The 16,733-nt window shown below is 43.0% G+C and overlaps 2 protein-coding genes and 1 long non-coding RNA gene across 4 annotated transcripts; 2 read left to right on the forward strand and 1 right to left on the reverse strand.

Moving 5' to 3' along the window:
* Positions 1 to 216: 216 nt before the first annotated feature.
* Positions 217 to 12,208, forward strand: smc1b (structural maintenance of chromosomes 1B). 2 transcript variants are annotated; one of them, XM_034534287.1, is made up of 25 exons: positions 217 to 325; positions 710 to 898; positions 1,279 to 1,391; positions 2,083 to 2,286; positions 2,545 to 2,783; positions 3,038 to 3,296; positions 3,912 to 4,052; positions 4,295 to 4,377; positions 4,520 to 4,727; positions 5,293 to 5,478; positions 5,609 to 5,800; positions 6,376 to 6,547; positions 6,754 to 6,899; positions 7,037 to 7,153; positions 7,502 to 7,608; positions 7,701 to 7,842; positions 8,052 to 8,197; positions 8,933 to 9,086; positions 9,338 to 9,436; positions 9,539 to 9,695; positions 9,867 to 10,021; positions 10,329 to 10,480; positions 11,280 to 11,349; positions 11,887 to 11,997; positions 12,098 to 12,208. In XM_034534287.1, exons 1-25 carry the CDS (start codon positions 217 to 219, stop codon positions 12,206 to 12,208), a joined length of 3,762 nt encoding a protein of 1,253 aa, XP_034390178.1. The 2 variants fall into 2 exon arrangements, with proteins under 2 accessions (XP_034390178.1, XP_034390179.1); XM_034534288.1 differs by having other exon boundaries at positions 6,376 to 6,522; positions 6,762 to 6,899.
* On the reverse strand, positions 8,767 to 14,468 carry LOC117731860. The gene is made up of 4 exons (XR_004609561.1): positions 14,330 to 14,468; positions 10,287 to 11,387; positions 9,315 to 9,481; positions 8,767 to 9,062 (listed from the first exon to the last, which is right to left on the reverse strand). It is a non-coding gene; the product is annotated as an uncharacterized LOC117731860 (long non-coding RNA).
* borcs5 (BLOC-1 related complex subunit 5) lies at positions 13,464 to 16,733 on the forward strand. The gene is made up of 4 exons (XM_034534358.1): positions 13,464 to 13,917; positions 14,414 to 14,557; positions 15,073 to 15,230; positions 15,467 to 16,733. Exons 1-4 carry the CDS (start codon positions 13,860 to 13,862, stop codon positions 15,698 to 15,700), a joined length of 594 nt encoding a protein of 197 aa, XP_034390249.1. The 5' UTR covers positions 13,464 to 13,859; the 3' UTR covers positions 15,701 to 16,733.

A 16,733-nucleotide genomic window follows, 5' to 3' on the forward strand; every position in this document is an offset into this window, starting at 1 on the left:
GAGCATTTCTACACATTGGTATTGCTCAATTAAAACATACACATTAGAGTAAGGATTACATTAGTTGTATGTTTAAACATGAATAAATATAGTAACACATCAACTGATCTGCAATCAGTTTCTAAAAAGGGGAAGTTGCCCTCCCGCCTCTGAACTTCGCCCCCTCCACACTTTAAGCTAGCCGAGTGACCTGCTATCCCCAAAGCGGACTCTAAAATGGGCTATCTCAAACAAATTGATATTGAAAACTTCAAGTCGTGGCGAGGAAAAACCGTCATCGGTCCCTTCATGCGATTTAATTGTATAATTGGCACAAATGGTTCCGGTAAGTGGAACTTTATACAGTCAAATGTAGATTAAATATCTAGCGAGCTAACGTTAGCTTCCGATGCTACTCGCACGTTAGCTTAACGGTTTGTCAAGTTAATATTAATAATACAAATGGCGACCCTACTTTTTGTATATTAATCTTCTTTTTCGATATATGACCTATTTATAAATGACTGAATATAAGTGTTTGTTCGGGTAAAACATTTAATTGTGTTTTGCTAGCCTTAACATTAGGGCTAGCTTAGCAAACGAAGCTAAAACACCAGGCCAACGGCTGAAACTGCCCCGTTAAGGTCAGATATTCAGAGACATGCTGAAGGTTTTCAGCATGTCTCTGAATATCTCCCTCCCCCCCCCCCCCCCCCCTCCTCCACACTAGGCAAGTCCAATGTGATGGACGCCCTGAGCTTTGCCACCGGGGAGCGGGTTGCCTCTCTGCGGGTGAAGCACCTTAGGGACCTGGTCCACGGAGCCCACATCGGGCGGCCGGTCCGCGACACTGCCCGCGTGGCCCTGCGGTGCTGCGACGACGAGGACCAGGAGACCGTCTTCTCCCGGAGCATCTTAGGTCAGTTCAACGGATTTAGCTTAGCGAGTATTTAGTTACATATTATTTATAGTTTAGCTATTTAGCTAACTGTTGAGGAAGCTTCGGTGATTCAATGGAGGGCAGGTTGTCTAGAAAAAAAAGCTACCTATATGTAATAAACTCATAATATTTAACGTCACATGACCTTATTCTAGTGGATACAATTACTCGATATATGTATTGTCTATGTTAGGTAGATTACAGGTCTGCACAATTCAATTATTTGTATTTTAATTCTATTAAACAGATTTGCAAAATAATGGAAAAACACGTCTTCCCAGGTGCCCCCAGTGGTATCGAGTAGAGATACGGACAGTAGTTTAATTTGTCTTATATCTCCCTTTACTGTGTTTTTGAAGGTGACTCCTCCCAGTATCGCATCGATGATGTTCAGGTCACACTGACCAAATACATCGAGGAGTTGGAGAAGATCGACATTGTGACCAAGGCTCGAAACTGTCTGGTGTTCCAGGTAAACACTGGCGTAGACACACACATGAAAACATGCTGTGGTGTAGAATACTTGGGAGACGGACAGATGAGCAGACGCAGATGTATATATTCTCATTATATTAATGCCCAGACAATGTTCATTCATTGTGGGGACTCTGTAGCTGAATGAATGTAAAGTGCTGTGAATACATGCGTAATAATAAATAAAAAAAACACTTTATATGGGCACTAAAACACAAAAATGCATGGTTGAAAGATAACGAGATGAGGATACAGGACACCTCAGTTCATATCACAGATAGTACTATATTTTGAAAGACATAGATAGAGATAGAAAGAAAGATATTTACTTTATTAATCCTGCAAGGGGAAATATTTTCCCTACAGCAGCATTTATAGATACAGGTAAAGCAATATTAAATATAAATAATGGTCAATATCAAAACAAATTTGAATAATATTAAATTAACTAACAAAACAATAGTGCAAAGATCTAACCAAACAAACAACAGTGTAACGGTGTTACAGTGTACATACACAGTACATACAAAGTCCCTATTTTAAAATGAAACCTGTAGGGTCGTATCAATCGCATGGGATCCCAAACATACTAATTTCTGTTAAAGAGTTATGTAGGGACTTACTATTATAACGGCTGGTAGTAATAATGCCTTAAAAACAAGTCTGTTATTCATTATCCTCCTCACCAGGGGGCGGTGGAGTCCATAGCTCTGAAGGACCCAAAGGAGAGGACCAAGATGTTTGAGTGCATCAGTCAGTCGAGAGAGTACGCTGCAGAGTACGAGATGAAGAAGAAGGCCCTGCTGAACGCTAAAGAGGATACACAGTTTCACTTCAACAAGAAGAAGTCAGCTACCGTCGAGAGGAAACAGGTTTCCCAGGAGAAAATAGAGGTAAAGTCACACCCAGCCACAGTGGCTTGTTCCCCTAAATCCCCAAAGTCAACACACACAGGCAGTCATTTTACCTTTATACTCGCCTCCGTTCTGGGATGTGGCCCAAGCTTTCTCCATTGATGTAGCAGCAGAAATAGGTTCACAGGAATTAACTATTTAGCATCAACTGAACTGTAGTTCAGTGGCCTTAGTTTATCATTGTCAATTCATTAACTGGTCCGCTTCCCACACACACACACACACACACTTTACCAGGCCCAGAAGTACCAGACGCTGCTGGACAACCTTCACCAAAACCGCCTGCAGCTGAGCCTGGCTGAGCTCTTCTGTAATGAAAAGGGCATCAACGTCCTCAGCGACATCCTGAGGGAGAAACAGCTGGCTGCAGCTGCCAAGAACAACACACTGGTGAAGGAAGAGCAGACGGTCAAAACCTACAAGAAGGAACATGGACGTCTCACCAGAGAGCAGCAGCACATAGAGAAGGAGATCCGGTTTGTGTGGATTTAAAATTATACCTGGGGGGGAGAGAATATTAACCAGTACATCAGAAACTACCCTAAAGTATAGCTAATAGATACACTTCCCTCATCAGCTGTTTTATTACTCGATGTAGGGATGTGTTTAAGAAGTCTCCAACGATAAGCACAAGTTTAGCCCTAATGGATCTGGCTTATATTTTTAATAGATTGGTGGTCTGTGCCAATAACTTGAATGAACTTAGGTCCCATCTAACTCTGTCACTCAGTGCCCAGGAGCATGTCCTGTCCCAGTGTCGATCCCAGTACATCAAAGCCAGAGTTAACACCTCCCATCACATGAAGAAGGCCGGGGAGGTCCGTGATGCCCTGAGGAAGAGCCAGAAGCTGATTGCTATTAAAGAGCAGGAGCTAGCCGAAGAAAGGCAGGAGATCTCTGAACTGGAGAGGACCTGGAGGAACTATGAGAAGGAGCAGAAGAAGAAGGGAGCCTCGCTGAAGAGAGACATTCAGCTGGATGAGGATCAGGTGAGTCTGTGTCAAGACGGCTCTTTTCTTGTCATTTGACATGATCTTGAATATCGAAGGATGAAGGTCAGGTTCAATGTTTGGTTTATTAAAATTAACCACATAACCTAACTGCAGATACCGTTAGATCACAAGGGAAAAAAACTGACAGTTTCATAAATTCCTTTAGTTATGTTTGCATATAAGTCTGCTTTGGATGTCTTGTTACCAAATCAGATCAAAAATTCTGAAAAGGTACCGTAGCTACAGAGGAACAGGGCTCAAGACTAATGGCGTCCCATAGCTAATGTTACTGATAATGCTACGTTGAAATCAGCAGGAGGGTTAGCTGTAAGCCGATGGGCCAAGTCCTGCTAGGCTAAATAAGGGAGCTAACGGCTATCGTTTGCATTGCGTTACTTGATGCTTTCAAGCTCTATTCAGTAAAAATGTGCATTGGCCGAAGGTAAATTATAACATTATTGTGTTTAAATTTAATCTTTAGTTAAAATGTAGTTTTTTGCAAGAAACAAAAAACAGTATGCAAACGGTATTAAAGGAATTCTTCGTACAAGAATTGTTGAAATTCCCTGTTATTGTTATACTAGACTACTAAATCTTTGTTTTCTGCCACAGCTGGAGCGATACAAAGAGCTGAAGGAGCTGGCCCGAAAGCAGGGGGCGGTCCTCGGCCAGCAGGCAGAGAGGCTGCACTGGGAGGTGACAGCGGACAACGAGAAGATGGCTTTCGACCAGCGGCGTAAGAAGGAAGTGGAGGTACTGTCAGCGGCACACATTTTTCCAGCTGTAAATCCAATTATTTTAGCTCGGTTTTTGGTCTCCTGAGGGACATTTTTTGCTACTACATTCTGCACCAAGTTCACCAGCTAGTCGCTAACTCCGTCTGTAAGAGTTAGACATCTTTATCCTGAAATCAGCTGCGAGCGGTGAGAATGAATCAAAACAATAATAAATAATTATTGTCGCTTTAATTTCTCTTTGAATGTCATCCGTTGTAGGTCGCCGTCAGGAACAACCAGACTCAGCTGGAAGATTTGATACGCAGAGCAGATAAGCTCGAAGAGTACACCAAGACCTGCAAGTACGACATGTTTCAGGGAGCTGTTGATTGAATTTAACGATTATTTATCAATGAAAAAAATTCTATACCTCCTGAACTCGAGACGTAACATCCCAGAGTGGAATCCCAGCAAACTTTTACAGAGTCACCGGGTGTGTTTCAGGTCGTCCCTTGAAGAGTACCGTCAGCTGGAGGAGAGCCTCAGTGCGGAGCTGCAGCGAGGCCGCCAGCGCAGCGAGGAGCTGAAGCAGGAGCTGGGCCAGGTGATGGAGGAGCTGGGGAACGCCCACCTGGACAGCCAGGAGAGCAGATGCCAGCAGCGACGCAACGAGCTGCTGGACAGGCTCCGCAGTCTCTTCCCAGAAACTGTGGTGAGAGACAGAGGAGCACGAGGAGCGAGGCTGAGAGAGCAGTGATCCGCAATGAAAGGCAGGAGACTGAAGATGCGCCAAAGGAATTAATTTAGCTCGAAAAAAAAAAGAAAGATCAGCGCCTTGGAGAGCGCTGACATCAGTCAACGCCTTGATGTCGTACACCTCTCATGCACAATTCAGTTTCCCGGAAGACGATAATGAATCCCTACATATAATCTCTATAAATCTAAATACTTTTTTTCCTTCAAGCATCGTTAAAATATACAGTGGCTGTAAATCCACACGGGAGTCATTTGTCATGTAGATCTTAATAATTTCAAGTCCCTCGTCTGTCTTCATGCTTACTGAGGGCATTTCTTTCTGTGCAACTCATAATGTCTAGCTGCTTCTTTAGAGAGCATTTATATATTATTTCATTTGTAAACCTTGTGAACCATCATTATCTACAAATATCAGCCATTATTCACTATTTTTTAGGTTCATTTAGCCTTTAACTTTATCAGTGTAAGTGATCCTCAAACCGTTTCTTCGTATTTTCTTTTACTTCTCGTTCCTGTCCCAGTTTGGCCGTCTGTCTGACTTGTGCAGCCCCGTCCATAAGAAGTACCAGCTGGCTGTCATCAAGGTGTTTGGCCGCTTCATGAACGCCATCGTCGTGTCCTCGGAGAAAGTGGCTCGTGAATGCATCTCTTTCATCAAGGAAGAGAGAGCCGAGCGCGAGACCTTCCTGCCCATCGACTACTTGGATGTACGTAATAATTGTTACGGCTGAAAAATATGTTTTTTTTTTCAGTACGCAGGATCATTTCTCTACCATTCATAGTAGCGGCCATAAACATGCATGTGTGATAGCCAAACACCACTGTGCGTGTGCCCAGATGAGTCCTATGAATGAGCGGCTGAGGGAGATGCCCGGCGCCAAGATGGTGGTCGATGTCGTACAGGTTAACAATGCCACCGGCTCCGCTCAGCTCAGGAAGGTGGTGCAGTTTGTCTGCGGTAACGCGCTGGTGTGCGAGACCATCAAAGAAGCAAGGAGCGTGGCCTTTGACGGACAAGTGCGCCTTAAGGTAAGCCCTCTGTGATTTATAGTATTCATATAAGCCAAAAATATGTACCACTATATGAGAGATTGCAAGAAAGGCAAGAAGCATGAGACGCAAAGTCAATTGTCACTCCTCAGTTCTCTTTTCTAGTTCCATGGTGAACTGAACACGAGCATCCCTTCAGTTACTGCTGGGGTTGAGGATATACAAAAGATAGAAAACATTGCAGCTGAGAATGATGTGCATTGAACTTGTCTCGGTTTAGTCCTAATTGATTTGCATGAGCTACAGTACCTTGCAACAATCTTCTGGCAATAATTGGACATTTTAGTCTGGAAAAGGGAAATTGAAATTGTGTAGAAACCCCAATGCAGCATAACAGAACAGTTGTTGTTGTCTTTCATGTCTTAATCCATTCGTTGTTCCTTTATAAATACATTATGCCGGTTCAAATAACAAATGATGCAGGTAAAAAGGAATTACTTGAAAGAGGCAACATTATGAATCTCCCAAAATCCAACACGGGCTTCTCTAATATTTACCACCTGCAGCCCCCGAGCTTGCTTACTGCCTGAAATGATCAGGTGTGTTTCCTGTAGACGGTGGCTCTGGACGGGACGCTGTTCACAAAGGCAGGCGTGATCTCCGGAGGCTCCAGTTCCCTCCGGACCAAAGCCCGGTGCTGGGACGAGAAGGACATGATGCGGCTGAAGGCGCGCAAGGACCAGCTGACGGCAGAGATGCGCGTAAGTCAACACACAAAATATCAGGACAAGGGGAGGAGGGAGAGTTACAACATGCTCTACGACACATATGTCACATATTTTCGGAAAATCATACCGCGTAAAAGGTTTATTTAATGTAAATTACACATGACTCGAAAAGGTTTTTGTGTTATTGCTACATGCATTGCGTCATTGTATTTTGTCAAGAACCAGACATACAGATCACTTTTCAGGAGTGCATAATTTATTATTTCACTCAGGATTTGATGAAGCTGAAGCGGAAGGACTCAGACCTGAAGCAGACGATTGCTCAGGCTCAGGGCGCTAAGACCCGCCTCAAATACTCCAATGCAGACCTGGATAACATTCAGAAGAAAAACATCCCTCACTGCCAAGCGGTACAGAACCGTGACTCATTTGAACATTATCACGATTATCAGTGTTCTTTTGGCCGGTGGATCAGAGCCCCAAATCACATGAGATGTACCCGATTGAGACACAGGAAGCTGACATCTCCTGCCGCATCTGTTTTCAGGAGATTTCTCGTATGGAGAGCGAGCTGGCGAACCTGGACTCCCAGATCCAGATGCAGCAGGAGAGCGTGGAGGCAAAGGAAGACGAGATGAAGAGCATCAGAGACCGGATCGACCAGGTACTGCGGTCGGCACACCGTCATTAACGGTTTCAGTTAAAACACCTCAATAAAAGTCGTAACGTCATCGCTCTCAGCGACATTTTGAGGTCTTGACCACGAGATAACAACAGAATTACACGAACCAAATAGGATCTTTCAAGTATTTCACTGACATCTGCCAAAGCTATCGGGCGTTGCCTAATGACTTGTGCATTTGTTTCTCATACTGTAATTTTACTATGTTGATTTATTCTGTGAATCGATTGCTTTTCGCTTCATTTTCTTTCTTTTCTCGTTTTTATTTCTGTATCCCGAGCGATGTTCTTTGTGATTTTGTGATATTTTTACATTCGATGTGACATTCAGATGGAGGACACGGTGTTCTTTGACTTCTGTGCTGAGATCGGCGTGGACTGCATCAGAGAGTACGAACAGGAGCACCTGAAACAGCAGACGGAGCTCGACAGGAAGCGGTATGAAAAAAACACCACACACGGCGGTGTCTTCATCGATCTCCTACGTTGAGTTTTACAACTTGACCGCCGTGACGTGACTCTCTTCTCAGGCTGGAGTTTGAGAGTCAGTGCACCCGCTTGAATGCACGGCTGGAGTACGAACAAGACCAACTCACACAGCAGAGGAAGAAACTCCAGAAAATGGAGGAAACCATCGACAAGGAGGAGAAAACCATGGCCGAGCGGAGGGAGGTAGTCGACTCGGGCATTCGTTACCGCGTTCTCACCGTCAAACGGGTCAAATGTGTCCAGAGGGACGGGTTGAATTGATCCTTTTCTGGATTATCCATTTCCTCCAATGGAAATTTAAGAAGTCCTGAGTTTTGGGGACATTTCAGTGGCCGGTGTGAAATAAAAACAATTCAGCAGACTTTTTCAGCCTGATGTTTCCAACCCTCAAGGATGAGGAGAAGCTTCTGGCAGCGGTGGAGGACGGTCAGAAGAAACAGCTGGAGCTGAACGACCAGCTGCTGTCTCAGAAGAGCCAGGTGGCCGCTGCCAAAGCTGAGCTGGACCAGAAAACCCAGAGCCTGAAAGAGACCAACAAGTAACCCTAACACTACAGACTGCTTTAGGGATCGTTTTCTATCGCTAAGCTCTCTTATTTTGTCAAACTGTATGTTGTTTAAAGCAGCACAAAATAGAATGTAAACAAAGGTTATATTAATATGAATAATATGAACTCAAACGTCTGTTAGACAAGTCTGTTGTCAACATGACCGAAGGGTTCTGGCTCTTTTCTTGGAAACTTATGTATATATAAACTAATATAAATATATATATAAATTAATAATATATACATTATAATATATATATATATATATATATATATATATTATAATATATAAAAAATAATTATATATATATATATATTATATTATAATATATACATAAACATATTAATTAATATATACAAATAGAATAATATATATAAATAGAATATATATATCTAATTATATATATATATATATATATATATATCAATATAATAATTATATATATATATTCTAATAGATATATATTATAATAAATAGATATATATTATTATAATATATATACACACACACACAGTATTACAAGGACATTTCAGCAAACCGTGTGTAATTGTGTGTGGAAGTCCAGTTTGTGGTCACCGGGCCTGGACTTGGTTAGGATCTATCCTGCTTTCTATTCCTGACAGTAGAGAGATATGCTGCCAATTCATAATCTCTGTTTTCAGGGAAAACATAACATTCCAATCTACTTTTGGCTTTCAGTTTTCTCTTCCCGATCTCCCTCACAGAGAGTTGGTGAAGCTCCAGCGGGAGGTGATGTCTGCAGAGTCGGCCTTGGAGCAGAAGCGCTTGGCCAGGCACAACATGCTGCTGGCCTGCAAGATCCAGGGTCTGCCCATCATTCTGCTGTCGGGGAACCTGGATGAAATCAGTGAGATGCAGGTAAGACAGTAAGAGGATGAACGGTTCTTTGTCTCTTTTCAAGACCCCCGCAGCTTTCAGAAAAAGCACCGGACATTAATTTCAAATGATCATCTTTTGGAGAAAAAAAAGAGAGAATGTAATAAAAGAAGCGGTAGAAACTCATCAGAGTAATAAAGTCTGAGGAACCCAGCCGGTTTTTGAGGAACTACAAAAAAGTAATAAAGCGACTTTTCGTGTCGGTCTAACCTGATTTTCTCTCCGCCGTGCAGCTGGACACTGAATCTGAAAGCACTTCAACCACCTTGAACATCTTCGAGAGAGAGGCACGACTCCTCATCGACTACTCTGGCCTGGACGCAGAACTCACGGTCGAGACATCGCGCCTCATCATCTCCTCTCAGTGCCGTCTGTTCCTGTGAAATACATCTATATGACATGCGTTGAATTTGTGTGTGTGTGTGTGTGTACAGAGTCTGCAGACGGAGAAGGAGGTGGAGGCCTTCTTGGAGAAGCTGAGGGAGTCCGTCTCCTCCGTAGAGGGAGTGCTGCATCGCACCACGGCCCCAAACCTGAAAGCTCTGGCCAAGATGAGGGAGGTGAAGGACATGTTACAGGGAGTCACAGACGGTACTCACGTTTTCTTTATTAAAATGATAAAGTCTTGATGTTAATGAATGTTTTATATGTTAAACATCTCTTCTACAATGTCTGTATATATGTTGTGGCATTAATAAAGGTGTAAGGCTTAAGTTGTAGTACGATAACTAAAGTCACATTGGTTTCCTGTCCCTTGCTCAGCGTTTGAAGCCAGCACCAAAGCAGCCAGAAAATGCAATCAGGAGTTCGAGCAAGTCAAAGACCGACGCTTGAACCTCTTCAACCGGTGCTTCGAACACGTGTGTGTCGTAATCGATCAGATCTATAAAAGGATATGCAGGAACAACAGCGCCCAGGTGAAGCAACACAAACCTCAACCACGGAAACACGCTCTCGGGGGTTTCTCTGGTTTTATTGAGTCGTTTTTTTTTTCTTCCCTCCCTCACGTTCATGTTTGTATAAAAGTACTTTTAACGTAACCTTTTACGGTACTTGAATATACTGAAACATAACCAACCCTTCGGTGGTTTGTGCGCTCTTCAAATGTGATTTAATCTACATTATAGTAGTAAAAGTACGGGGTAAACCTAAAAAGTGTAAACTACACATAGTTCTCATTACCACTGGGCTCGAATGACCAAGATCCTGCCATCTGTGCTCCAGGCCATCCTGAGTGCGGAGAATCCAGAAGAGCCGTATCTCGGAGGCATCAACTACAACTGCGTGGCGCCGGGGAAACGCTTCATGTCCATGGACAATCTGTCCGGTGGAGAAAAGGCCATCGCCGCCCTCGCCCTGGTGTTCGCCATCCACAGGTGTGACGCTCACGTCGAAGAAAACAATATATAATACAAGATATGAGATTATGTTTGTTTTTTTTGTTACGTTTTTCCCATCCGAGGGTCCCAAGGACAGAGGATGTTGTGCACTGTACAGATTGCAACGCCCTCGGCTACACGAATGCTTTAAAATTAAATTATAATAGGGGAAACTGGAAACTGTGGTTAGTGTAAAAGCAGAGGGTAAACATCAACTTGACATACAAAGAATTGCACATAAAAGCACCAAATAACAATTAATAAATCTGTACTGACGGATTGAATCACCGAGATCCTATTTCCCCCAAAATCATTTAACAAAAAAAAAAGTGTGAGCTGGACAGCTGGATAGTTACGTCTCCTAGCTAGAAAAAAGCAACACAAAAAAGGAATTAGCACAGCTGTTAACGCCACGAAACATCTTACAGAAACTTTTCGGGGGGGAAGAAACCAGCAGACTTTGGGTACTTTGAGTTTTTAAACTGATGAATGGACTATTAAAGTAAAGGTTATGATATTTGGAGAGCCTCTTGATCCTCTCCTCTTGCACACACATTAACTTTATGCAGAGAACTCTTTTCTAAAGAGACACTGGGAATCTCCCAGTTGCTGCTACTTCTGTCCAATTTTCTTTTGTACTAAAAACCTTTTGGCAATGAACTGCATCTCCTCTCCTCTCACTTGTTCCATCTTTTCTAATACTTGTGTTAGTTTTTAACGTCTGTGGCTCTTAACATGTGACCTGGGTCACCGACTCCGTACAAGCTTGACACTTGTTTGGTGTTTCGTCCTTCAGCTTCCGTCCTGCTCCCTTCTTCATCTTGGACGAGGTGGACGCCGCGCTGGACAACACCAACATAGGCAAGGTACGGTTCCAGCTGCGCCCCGGGGTAACAATGAATGTCTACAATAGAGTCGAAGAAATTAATCAAATAAGCAATTTACTATGCAAGTAATTTATTCGTAAAGAAATGACAATATGCTTTGATTCCTTGCTCAGCAATGTGAGGACCTGTCTACCTCATTTTAAGGAGAATTGTGGCTATTATACACTTTTTCTGACATTTCATATAGTAAAAGATAAATCGATTAATTACATAAATGAACAGGTGAACTGATAACAAAAATAATCTACATTATTCACATCCACACATTGATATGAAATGCTGCATTGTTTAGTTCTGGCACAGCTAGTGCTCTTTGGACTTCCAGAATAACAACACCTGCAGACAGAAGACTTCCTATTAACTTTATTTGTGTTGTGCACAGCATTATGGACCTAATGTATTGTCATACATCACACGTTACATCGGGTAATCGTGAAGGTTTGACTGTGTACAACTGTGCACGCTAACGTCGTCTCATCTTTATTACGTATATATCCGTGTTTCGTTTGCGTCCAGGTGACCAGTTTCATCAGAGAGCAGTCTCGGGAGAACATGCAGATCATCGTCATCTCCCTGAAGGAGGAGTTCTTCTCCAAGGCCGACGCTTTGCTGGGAGTCTACTCGGACGTAAACGCACTTTATTTATAACGAGAAGAAGAAGAACTCGCATTCATTTCTACATGTCGTGACGGTACGGTGACTACAGCTAGCGCTCTCTTCTTCACAGTTTGAAGAATGCATGTTCAGCCGCATTCTGACCCTGGACCTGCGACCCTACCCTCTGGTTGACGAGGACAGCGAGAGGCAGGCGGACGTTGAGAAGACGGGACTCGTGTAGCCTGGAGTCACCTGCACGAAGCCCCTTTGTATGTATGTCTCTTTCTTTTTTCGTTCTTCAACCGTTCCAATGGTTCCGTGTTCTCCGACGCGGGAGTTATCCTATGCATTTATCATCATGTTCAATTTCAGGCCGTTTCACTAAATAGATTGTTGTACGTTTGTGAGCCTGTTTTTGTGTTTATATCTTCCTTTAAGTGTTGTCAATATCATTCTGCAGTTCTACTTCTACAAACTGACGCATTCATTAATTCGGTAAAAGAGAACGAGAGATTTCTAGTTGTTGTTTGTGTCCAAGCTCCTTCCACAGTGACACAAGTTGGTATATTACTTGTTTTTGTTACTCAAAGTGTTTTTTTTGTATTCCAGTTGTGCTTTTAAGCGTGGCTTTTGGCCTGTTCATTAAATCTACAGTGTTAAAGATGGCTTTGCATATCTGTTGTTTTGTGTTATTGTGTGCGGGGGGTCTGAATTGGCCACACAGGGGCACAATTACGCATTTAACATTTAAAAGCTGTGTCGGAGGAAATATTATGGTCTTTTATTGAAGTAAAAATAACTATACCACTATTTCTGTTACAAGTAGAGCTTTGACATCTTACTTATGGATTTATGCAGTTGATGCATGACAAAAGTTTCATTTTTCATGCAAATGTTTTAGTACTTTTTTATTGTGGTAATTATATTATTATTTAGTTTTCGTTACGACACAGATAAACAAGACTGATAAATATGTGTCAACACTTTAAAAACAAGTTAGAAATAAAATAAACAACAAGGGGAGGAATACATTTCTTAAATGAACAACAGTATATACACGTACTGTATGCTTACATACATATGCACACACATACATATATTCATATACACCTACATATACTCAAATCATATCAACTTGTATAGATTCTACACTTTTAATTCAGAGATATGCTCTTAACTGAGTATATTCCTGCTAAATAAAATCAGGTATCTATTTAGTCTTAATCTCAATTATGTATATAACGTAAACTAAGCCGGTCTTTCTTAAGCCTCTTTAGGTTAAAGTCTTTTTACATGCCACTAACAAAAATACCCTCAACTTGTATTTATCTTGCAAAGCTTCGAGACATTGTTGTATTTATACTTTTAATTACTCTGGTAAAATATGTGAATACTTCCTCCACCTATGACAATAATTGTTTTGCCGTGTCTTGTTTATTTTCGGCCAGCAGCAGGGGGCGGTAACGTTTCAATGATCGCGCGCAGGAAGGAAGACCACGTGGTCAATATTTACGGAAGTGGTGCCTGTCATTTCTGTCGCGTCACGTAAACATCGGCGATTCTTCACTTGGTTTCACTCGGTTTCACTCGCGCAGACGGGACGCCTGCTCGGCTCTCACGTGGCTTCACGTGCAGCTCTGCTCACGTGCGAGCTGCTACGAGGCACGAGCGGACCGACGTCAGCTAACACAGCGAGCTAGCTTGAAACCGAGCCAACAACAACAACAACAACAACAACTGCAGCAACCTTCCAGGGGCGACATGGTTGTCTCGTTGTGAGCGCGCGGGAGGGCGTCCGTCTGAAGTCGTTTGCAGGATACTTTTAATTAAAACGTTATCGCGTATTTTTGAGTTTCCGGGACACGTTAACGAAAGCTAACCTAGCTAGCATCATGGGAGCCGAACAGAGTGGAGACGCGGAGCACAAACACTCCGACTACAGCTCAGCGGGTGAGATGACTCCTGTCACATTAAAGAGAATATACCATGTAGTCATTTGCATAGAGATGTGAACTACGGTAGAGTAGTAGCTTAGCTTGTTATAAGAGATGGAAAGTAATATAATAATGTGATTAAATGCACTAAAGTAACCTTACTTTGAGCATTTCTTCATTTGAGGTTGATATACATCTCGAAGTGATTGTTGGTATTTCTTACTCACACTATTTACCCATAACAGTTACGTGCTTGTACTTAAATAAAATAAATAATACTTATAATTCTCATGTTACTTTATTGAAGTCAAATAATGGATATAGTTATTGTTGTGGTGTATTTTTTTAAACATTGTGACTACTTCTTTTACACCAGGAGCACTTCTTTTGGAAAAAAATAAACATGCTAAAAACCGTATTATATTTACCAGCTAGTGATCTGATTGCAACAGGATGAGGCGACGTGAAGTAACTACTGCCTGTCGGTGTTAACGGGGGTTCTGTCGTTGCAGTGGTGCCGTCTCCGGCGAAGCAGAAAGCCAAGATGGACGATATCGTCGTCGTGGCTCAGGGGACCCAGTCGATGCGGAATATCCACAACGACCCGGATGTCATCAAACTTCAAGAGATACCCACCTTTCAGCCACTTCTAAAAGGTAACTTGTCTTCCAGCTCCTGAAAAGAATTATAGTGTCATCTTTTAGACCGATAGTTAAATAGATTGGATTAAATATATACTTTATTCATCCCTAGGGGGACATTTGTTAAATAACTATCCCATGTTCTCTAACAGAAGACAAATGTACTTATATAGAGCCTTTCCAGACTACATATTATTCACCCATTCATACACTGATGGTAGAGATCTACCCAGCAAGGTGCCACCTGCTCATCAGGACCAACTAATCCATTCAGGCAACATTCACACACTGTAGGCCCAGTTTACAGGAGGAATTTGGGGTTGAGTGTCTTGCCCGAAAATACATCGACATGGACTAGTTGCTGCGACCCATTAGCACTGTGTTAAAATGTGTATGATGATGCACACTCCTGAAATACCAATCCTGTCCGATCTTTTGCATCACTAAATAAAAAATAATTAGGCGTCACGCAGTTGTCAAGTGTCCCAACATGTCTGTGTAAGTCCTTTTTGCCTTTTTGCGCTCCACAGGAGTGCTGAGTGGCCAGACGTCACCCAGCAGTGTGTGTCTGGAGAGGCTCGATGCTGCCCAGGTTCTGCAGCTCTGCCTCCGCTACCAGGACCACCTGCACCAGTGTGCCGAGGCCGTGGCCTTCGACCAGAACGCCCTGGTGAAGAGGATCAAAGAGGTGAGGCTGCAGAAGTACAGCATGATATATTAACCATTACAGAGTTTCTAATTTCTCAAGCACAAAACAACCATATGAGCTATCGTCAATAAAGAGGGTTAAGAAACATGAAATTACTTTAAATGGAAAGAAAATGGAAATATTCATGATATTACTGAGAGATGCTTTTTATCGCATTAATCATATTCATGCCTTCGGTGTTGTAGCTGATGTCGAATTGTTTTGTTCCCCTCCAGATGGACTTGTCCGTGGAAACGTTGTTCAGCATAATGCAGGAGCGCCAGAAACGCTACGCCAAGTACGCCGAGCAGATCCAGAAGGTCAACGAGATGTCCATGATCCTGAGACGCATCCAGATGGGCATCGACCAGACGGTGCCGCTGATGGAGCGCCTCAACAACATGCTGCCCGAGAGCGAGCGCCTGGAGCCCTTCAGCATGAGGCCTGATGGGGAATCTGCCACCAAGTAGCCCCCCCCTTAAAGCCAACACGGCTGCATCCAGTCCTTCAGGGCCAGGAGGCAGTGCAGGTCTGTCCAGCTGTGGGGGATAAGCTCGTAAAGTTTTATTTTTTGGGGGTTTGCAGAGTAGACGTACAGCGGAGGTGTAAATGTGTGAGGCTGCACTAGTCGGACAGTTCTTTTACTTCGTGCTGCTAAACACGCGTTCTTTATCAGCGACATCATACTTACTATTGCATACTTGCTCAACACACTCACGCTTTCATACACCTCACCACAGCCCTCTGCTCCCTGGCCACTGAGCAGCTCCACTGGTGCAGTTGCCAATTTATGAAGGGCTGCAATCAAATTCAGAGGGCTCGGAGAGCATTACATCTCCCCCTCACTGAGGGGAATCTAACTGGCAATCTTCCCAGGCACACACTTCCCCTTACCAATCCCAAGGCAGGGGAGGAACAAACACTTTTGATTGAGTAGGAATGAACTCTGTGTGTTTTTTAAAAACTCGTCCCGCAGGTTTTAGGAACTCAAATGTGTGTGAGCGAGACGTAAATGTTTTTTTTTCTGGTGCTTTGGTGGGAGATTTTTGCGCAAACCTCCCGGGAGCATCAGAGCCGCTCACCTCTTAAGTGCTGTGCGTTGATTTTTGATCAAATATATGTCTTTTGTGATCCTGATATTCCTCTCGCTCCCAACGCCGGGTGTCTCGCAGTTCATGGAAGATCCCTTCCAGGAACTGCCTGCATGCAGATGGGACTGCTTTTAATTTTTTTCTGAACAATATCGTCGCACCATTTTTGGAATATTATGGCGGATTATTGCCGTTGGATTACACGCGCAAGAATTGGACGTACTGTAAATATATCCTCATGAACTTCAGTTTTGTGATGAGAAGACTTGACTTTTAATTTATTTTGGATTCTACGACACAGTGATGGACGTGTCACTGCATTAATAACTGTGTGTGTGTTAGCTTTGTCATCGTACGTGCCAAAGATTCACAAGTCCTCAGTTTTCGTAAATAATAAACGGCCCGAACAGTC

Source organism: Cyclopterus lumpus, chromosome 6 (genome assembly GCF_009769545.1).
Source record: "Cyclopterus lumpus isolate fCycLum1 chromosome 6, fCycLum1.pri, whole genome shotgun sequence".
In the NCBI taxonomy this organism is placed as follows: domain Eukaryota; kingdom Metazoa; phylum Chordata; class Actinopteri; order Perciformes; family Cyclopteridae; genus Cyclopterus; species Cyclopterus lumpus.